The sequence below is a fragment of the Triticum urartu genome, chromosome 5 (assembly GCF_003073215.2).
Source record: "Triticum urartu cultivar G1812 chromosome 5, Tu2.1, whole genome shotgun sequence".
In the NCBI taxonomy this organism is placed as follows: Eukaryota; Viridiplantae; Streptophyta; class Magnoliopsida; order Poales; family Poaceae; genus Triticum; species Triticum urartu.
In genome coordinates this window covers 334,987,732-334,995,185 of record NC_053026.1, presented here as the reverse complement: position 1 = coordinate 334,995,185, position 7,454 = coordinate 334,987,732, and the positions used below count along the sequence as shown (strand labels likewise).

Genomic DNA, 7,454 nt, shown 5'->3' with positions numbered 1-7,454 from the left:
TGCTTTATTCATGTAATTGTGTGAAGTGGCGATTGTAAGGCAACTATGTATCTTTTCCCTTATTGTATTACATGGGTTGTTTGCGAAGATTACCTCACTTGCGACATTGCTTTCAATGCGGTAATGCCTCTAAGTCGTGCTTCGACACGTGGGAGATATAGCCACATCGAGGGCGTTACATGCTCCTCGACTATTCCATCGCTTGGCGCAGCCTCCAGTGGCCGGAAAAGACAAATCCGGCAGCCCGCGATGAAGGGTCGTAGATCTGCAACTTTCCGGTCCGCCGACGCAGGAGGGGAGAGGGGAGGCCTCGTGCGTGTGGCGGCCTTTCGGTGTGATCCCGCCGGCTACTTTCGCCGGAATCTTGGGCGGCGGCCCGACGTACGGGGCGAGAGGGAGAGGGGAGGTGGTTGGTGGGGAAAACGTGGGCTGAAATGCCCCCCCCACCACCAACCGCTTCCGCTTATATGCAGGGCACCGCAGCGGCGAGGGGGAAACTCGCGTATTCGCGGGTTGGGGCTGAGATTTTGCCGCGCCCCTCAAAATTTTTTGCGGGCCGGCCTCCTTTGCGGATTCTGTTCGGGCGGGATTTTCCACGCGGACCCGCATTTTGGCGGTTATTTTGTGAGTCGGGGCCAGATGCGGGGTCTGCTAGAGTTGCTCTTAGCCTAGTTAGTTGTGACCCAGTTTATCTTATCGTTATTAGGAGCTTAGCCCAATTATCTTATTAGGAGGATTATATAAATTCGTGTAAGGACCTATTTTGGGATTAAGTAAGAAGCAATCATATTTGCTCGGCTTCCTTAGAGAGCCGGGAGACCTAACCCTAGCCGCTGCCCTGCTCTCTCTCTCGCGCGCGCGCGTGCGCAACAACGGCGCCCCAACGCCCGCGACCACGCCTTCCTCCACGCCATCCCTCCTTCCACCCCCTACAACCTGAGATCACACCCTAGTAGGGATCCGGTTCCTACCACACACTCACCGGGGAGATGAGCCAATAGGAGGCGGATGCGCCAGTCCCGTGGAGCCATGCCAGACTTTTTGGGCAAACTACAAATTAGTGATTTTTAATAAGCTCTTATGGCACAAATACTGCACTCGTCGTGGTTGTACTATAGCTCACCGCAAATTAATACTCCCTCCGTTTCGAATTATAAGGTGTTTTAGATATTTCAATATGAACTACATACATGCTGAAATAAGTGAACAAATACACTAAAACAAGTTTATATACATCTAATTCACAAAAAAAAATCAAAACATCTTATATTTGTGGACAGGAGAAGTTCAAAGTACTCATGGATGGATCGGTCGAGAAGCTCATTGTATAGTTTTCTTTGCCGGGTCTGGGTCACATGTCAATTTGACAGAGGGGTACCGCTTCTTTGCAGAATGCAGTGACATTCAACTCGGTTGTTCAACACACTCGGTATCATCACTGCAGGTTCTAGAAAGAAGAAGAAATCTTCACTTCAAGAAACAAGATCCAGGGATTTTGTCTTGAGAATAGTGAACCACCAAGAAAAAGTACACGTCCCTTGCACTAACTACACTACATTAGCTTTTTTCAATAGACCCATACCAACCGCTGTTGTGAGGCTCTCACCTTTGGTCATCTTCTTTACATATATATCCACTCTCTTCTGCTCACCTTTCTGCCTCTGTAGTCTGGGTTGGCCTCTCGGGTTAGTGTTCTCGAAGTCCAATTACATATGATGGTGGGAAAATAAACACCCTTTGGTTGGGAACAGGGGGCACCGGGAACGTAGTAGCTACATAACTTTGATCATCTTCTGTAGTTGTGCCGCCTGATCCAACACTTTACGCGGATGCCTCTTGATCATCCTCATGATGTAGTGGTGCCTACGAGTAACCAGTAAGTTGCCCAGCATCTTATAGCTGGATAGCGAACTCGGCCGGCTCTAAGGGCTCAAGTGGTTGCAGATCTGAACCACGAAACATAACTGAAGATGGCTGATTTTCTTGAGCCAGATGGTAAATCCGTCAAGGGTGTGACCATGCTGGTGCAATGCAAACGCCCCGGTGGAAAATATGGGCTTCCAAGGCCTTAAGTGGCAGTGGATCGATTACCAGCCTCTCATCTGACAGTTAGATTGTCTGAAAAACGGATTCCAAAAGGATTGGAATGTCTGGACAACCGTACGGTGGATAAGGTTAAGAGATGAGTTGTAATGATGCCCAGGCTGCCTGGAAGGTCTACCTATGGCCTTACATGCTCTACTAAGAACGTATTGCTTGTATATGACCTTCGTCTTTAGTTGTGTTGTACACAAAGAAAATATGTGCATCAAAATAGAGTTATATTTCACTTTTTGAGCCACTAATTTGTCTTCCTGAGTAAAGTGTAAATTAATGTATTTTTAACAAGTTCTTGCAGCCATGAGGAAACGAAATTACTGCACTTGTCGTGATCTTGGCATAGCCACCGCAAATTAATAGGAAGTACTCATGGATGGAACGGTTGAGAAGCCCATTGTAAAGAGCTCCTTTGGGGTTCTGGGTCGTTGGTCATTTCGGAAGGGAGGTGGTGCTTCTTTGGAGTAACATTCAACTCTCTCGCAAATACAACTCTCTTAATCATTTCTTCACATGCACTCCCAGTCACATCAAGTAATGCCCCTTGATTTCATCGGTTTTGGCATGTGATGTATAAATAGCTTCAGCTCAAAAGACAAAACGGCCCCTCCAGTGCATAAATGGTTTTGAGTTGAAGTTTTCATCAACTTTGGTAAAAACCAGTTGGTATAATATAGAAGATGCTCGGTACCGTCACTGCGTGTTCTAGAAAAAGGAAAATATTTTCACTTGAATGAACAAGATCCAGTTTTTTTTGTTTTTTTGTTTTTGCCTCAAGGAGTGAGTTCGCAAGAAACAATTATCTAAAGTACACACATGTGTGCATATGTTGTCCTAGCCCCCTTGCACTAACTACACTATAGCTCTCTGTTCAATAGACCATACCAACCGCTGCATATATATCTACCCGCTGATGTTCTCCTCTGCTCACCCTCCTGCCTCTTGTAGCCTACATTGGTCTTTCCGAGTAACTAGTGTTCTCAAACATATACTACTATGTTTGTTTGGAGTCTAAAATTTAGATACGATGATGGGAAAATAAAGACCCTTGTTTGGGAACAGGAGGCACCAGGAACCTACTAGCTTTGGAATTATGGCGATGCTCTTCAGATCCAACACACCTGTCGAATGCCGCTTCTTGGTCCAATTAGCCAGCAAGCTGCAGATGATTCGATAGCTGGAGAGTGGAGAGCGAACTCGGCAAGCGGTAAAGGTGATGGCGGTTGCGGTTGCAGATCTGAACCACGAAACATAGCTGAAGGTGGCCAAAACGCTTGAACCAGATGATGTATCCAGCAATCATCTCTAGTCTAGTTGTAAAAGAATAGGAAAAGATTGATTTTGATCGCTTTGAGCTGCTCTTCACTGAACCATAGCTTTATAAGAACAGTTGTTCGGATTATCATTTTGGTCCATCTTTTTTTTAACCTGCAACTTGAGTGCCTTAATTTTATAGAAGGCAGATGATAAAATACAAGAAATTCAAGCAAGCTTCCATCACAGCTCGGTGAGAAGCAAACACCACTCCAACTCGAACACACACAATATAACTTCAACGCTCCAGGGCCTGTCCTAAACTGACCAACAAACCCGTGTCTTGACCAACGCCAGTCACCTCCAGAGAGCAATAATTCCAAACAAACTATCATTACCGATGCACCAATCACCCTTGAGTGCCGAAAAGACTGGTAGGTGGGTAGCGAGACTCAGACAACCCCGAGAAAGTTGTCATCTTGGACTGACCCACGACGTCATACATAACGCCCCAGATGAACAATTTAGAACAGCGGCAAGACCAAAGGAATGCAAGAGAACCTCCAAGCCACATCTCGACAAACAATGCTCTCAACATAGGAACGAAGTTGAGGACGCTGCCATCGCCGGTCCGGAATCAAACCTAGGCTTTCGCCTGGAGACAACCAACCTAGTGAGAGAGAGTGAGGTGCCGCCACCATCCTTCCTTCCTCCTGATCTCCCCGCCGGCCACCGGAGGAAGCCAGTGAGGAAAGCTGTCTATCACTAGGTTGGTTGTCTCTGGGCAAAAGCCAAGGTTCGATTCCGGACCGGCGATGGCAGCGTCCTTAACGTCTTTCCTATGTTGAGAGCATTGTTTGTGGAGACACGGCTTGGAGGTTCTCTTGCATTCCTTTCATGCTCGCCGCTGTTCTAAATTGTTCATCTGGGGCGTTATGTTGGCAATTTATTTTGGTCCATCTGTTAAGTATGTCAGAGCAACTCAATACGCACACATAAATGTGTAATGGACGCAGTTCCTGAAATCCATAGACCAGCCCCAGCATGTTCATCTTTCTTTTCTAGAGTGCGATGGATGTAGTAGTAGGGTAAGCAGCTTAAGAGCTTGGGCAAGTAACATCCACACTATCATGTGACAATAAAAACCCAACACTGACAGATGAAAAATTGGATAGCTACATGCATTCTCCGGACCAAATATTTTAAAGTACCTTGCATCACAGAATAACAACAAATATTTGAAATTTGACCAAAGGAGGAAACACTACAATACAGTCAGGTAAAATATATCTGAACGTTCTTACTTTACTCTTACTTTACCGTCCAAAATACTTGAACCACGGGCAGGGGATTCATATTTGACTTGTTCTATTTCTCGCAGATCATGTCTTTATGCGCACCACGAAAGAACCTGTCGAATGATGAATCGTTATTTGTCAGAGACCACAAAATGCGGACTTTATGAAGTGGTGATCGGAAATCTAAAACTGATTGGCATGCTCAACTCCTAATGTAAATTTAAAAAGGAGAGGAAATCTGGGCTGCCAAATAAAGAAGGGAGAATGTGATGTCCTTCCAAATGCATACAATAGGTGCTGACTTTATTAATGAATAGCTTAAACACATAAAAAGTTAAAAACCTCGTCTTTCCAGGAGGTTTGAAATATTCAAAAAGGGAACATTACTTTGAGATTTCAATTGAAGGAACATCAGAAGGAAAAGGCTTTGCACAGCAACTGAAATCAATTTGAAAAAGCAGACATGAAACAAATGCATTCTATATTGTTGAACAACCAAACGAACTCAAACAGATACTAGTCCAAACCTCGCCCACAATTGATATAGTTTATGTTAATCCACAAGTGCATAGCTACATTAAACTAGTCCCCGTGCCACTGGATTTCAGCTCGCAACATTGGAAAGTATGTATGGTATCTTTTGAATCAAACTCACGAATAATTGTAATCTATCGATCTGGAGAAGATAATACTTGTTCGACTCTATGGATTGGTTGATGTGCCAAGTATGGTGGGTGACAGGACGTTTTAGAAATACTATCCAATGGATCATGTAACCTCCTTTTTCAAATCGCAGACTTAAATATATAACGATCATGGAAAAGAATAGTTCAACTCACATGCTGGAAGGTTTGACATGTCTGCAGAGACAGCACACGGAATCCCCAAGTTTGTCAGAGCACCTCTTATTAACCCACATGGGAAATATAAAAGCATGCTTGTTGTTTGGGCTGCAGAATCACCTAATGACCCAGAGTCATTCTCAGTTGCATCAGTGCTCTCTACTGCTGGATCTAGAGAAACACGAGTAAGCCACCGGAAATGGTTATCTTGAAGAACGAAGGTGCCCTGCATGCAAGTCAAGTTATATCAAGGTCTAATATGAACAGAAAATATGGAGTATTAGTTATCTGTTCAATTACCCTATGATTTGTTTTCAGATTGTCAATCTGCTTCTTGAACAGTTCTGACCAAAAATCTTTGCAAATAAATTTGATTGCCTCAAGATGATCAGTAAATCGAGGGCGCTCCATCGTATATCTGGATATGAACAGAAAGTGTCAATTTGATTGTCTCATGAACAAGTATCTCGCTTTTCAGGATCTGCTACAAGTGCAATAGTGCAGGTCAAAGAGATTCTGCTAAATAACAAACATCCAGTAAAAAGCGAGTGACTTGTAGGTTTATTAACTAAAATACTGCATATGGTTAGGTATGCAGGGCTGTTTGATACTAATGACACCAATAGTAGCGCCTTGATGCCGATGGTGCTTCAACATAGCCCATTGGAAGAAACGGAACCTTTAGCATTACTAAATTGTAAATTCTGAACAAATTAAATGGTAACCTTATTTAAATTCTGGAATTTAAAGAAATAGGCAATGAAATTGTCCTACTTGAGAAGATAATCATTTTGTAGGTCACTGAATTGACCCATGCTCAAGCTCAAATTAGCTTGGTAATTCTAGAGCAGTCCAAAATCAAAGTACTAGAAATTCAGTACTCGATTGCAAGGAAACCAAAATACGAACTGCCAGGCAAGAGGTCAGGTCACCGCTTGATCTTGGCACCAATCAAATCAGGCAATTAACTCCTATCTACACTATATTAAAATCCTACCAAGAATTTGTGAATGCGATCTCAAGATTTATCCGCATACACAGTTGGCCCCAAATCGGGGGCAATTAGCTCCCACCGCTTGACGAACAGGGAATTAATGATCTGGTACGGGGTGGGACGTGACGGATCGGTGCGAGTCAAAGCAAGAGATTACAGATCCAGCCAAGAAAGAAACGGGGATCCAAGCAAGGAGAGATGGGAGAGACTGTTCCTTCATTTACCTCTCGGAGAGTTGATGGCCAACCTGGAAGCCGATGGCCTCAATGCGACCGGCGGCGAGCTCCGGCTTGGCGGCGTAGAAGCGGCCGCAGTAGGCAGCCACCATCTCCATCACCACCCCATCAACGCAGCTCTCCGACACCTCCCGCCCCATACTCTCGCCCTCCCTCCTCCTCGGCGACTTCCCCTGTGGAAGAGAGATCTAGGTAGCGAGCTGAAAGGCGGAAAGGATCGGTCGGCAGTCGTGACCCCCCACGCGCCTTGTGGGCTGCGCCGTGGAGAGATCGACCGGGCCGAGAGTCCGAAACCTACGTGGCGATGCGGGAAAAAATAAGTGATGCGTAGGGAAAATACACCCTCTATATGAAAATTGCAAATACAAAAAATACCAAAAAGAATAAAAAAACAAAAATCTTGGGATATCAAACTTGGGTGCCCAGTCTACTATCATGCGAGGTTTCGTTAAAATATATCAGGAAATGTATATGTGGTGAAAAAAATATACTCCGACCTACTATCCATTCAAACTGTTCTTTTTTCATACATGCAGATTTTTTGTCTTTTTTATTGAGAATACATCTTTCTTGTATTTTTCAATGAAACTTCACACAAGAGTAGATTGTGCACTCATGTTTCATCCCAAAGACCTAGATTTTTTTTTTGAATTTTCCCGGTATTTTTTGAACTTAATGTTCATATAAGGGATGTGGAGCACCCAAGTGCTCCAAATCCTTTTCCTGGTGCATA

The 7,454-nt window shown here is 44.3% G+C and overlaps 1 protein-coding gene across 1 annotated transcript; it reads right to left on the bottom strand.

Moving 5' to 3' along the window:
- Positions 1–4,511: 4,511 nt before the first annotated feature.
- On the bottom strand, positions 4,512–7,012 carry LOC125508885 (trafficking protein particle complex subunit 6b-like). Its single transcript, XM_048673681.1, has 4 exons — positions 6,710–7,012; positions 5,792–5,909; positions 5,489–5,717; positions 4,512–4,762 (listed from the first exon to the last, which is right to left on the bottom strand). The coding sequence occupies exons 1-4, from the start codon at positions 6,859–6,861 to the stop codon at positions 4,734–4,736; spliced, it is 528 nt and encodes a 175-aa protein (XP_048529638.1). The 5' UTR covers positions 6,862–7,012; the 3' UTR covers positions 4,512–4,733.
- Positions 7,013–7,454: the final 442 nt, after the last annotated feature.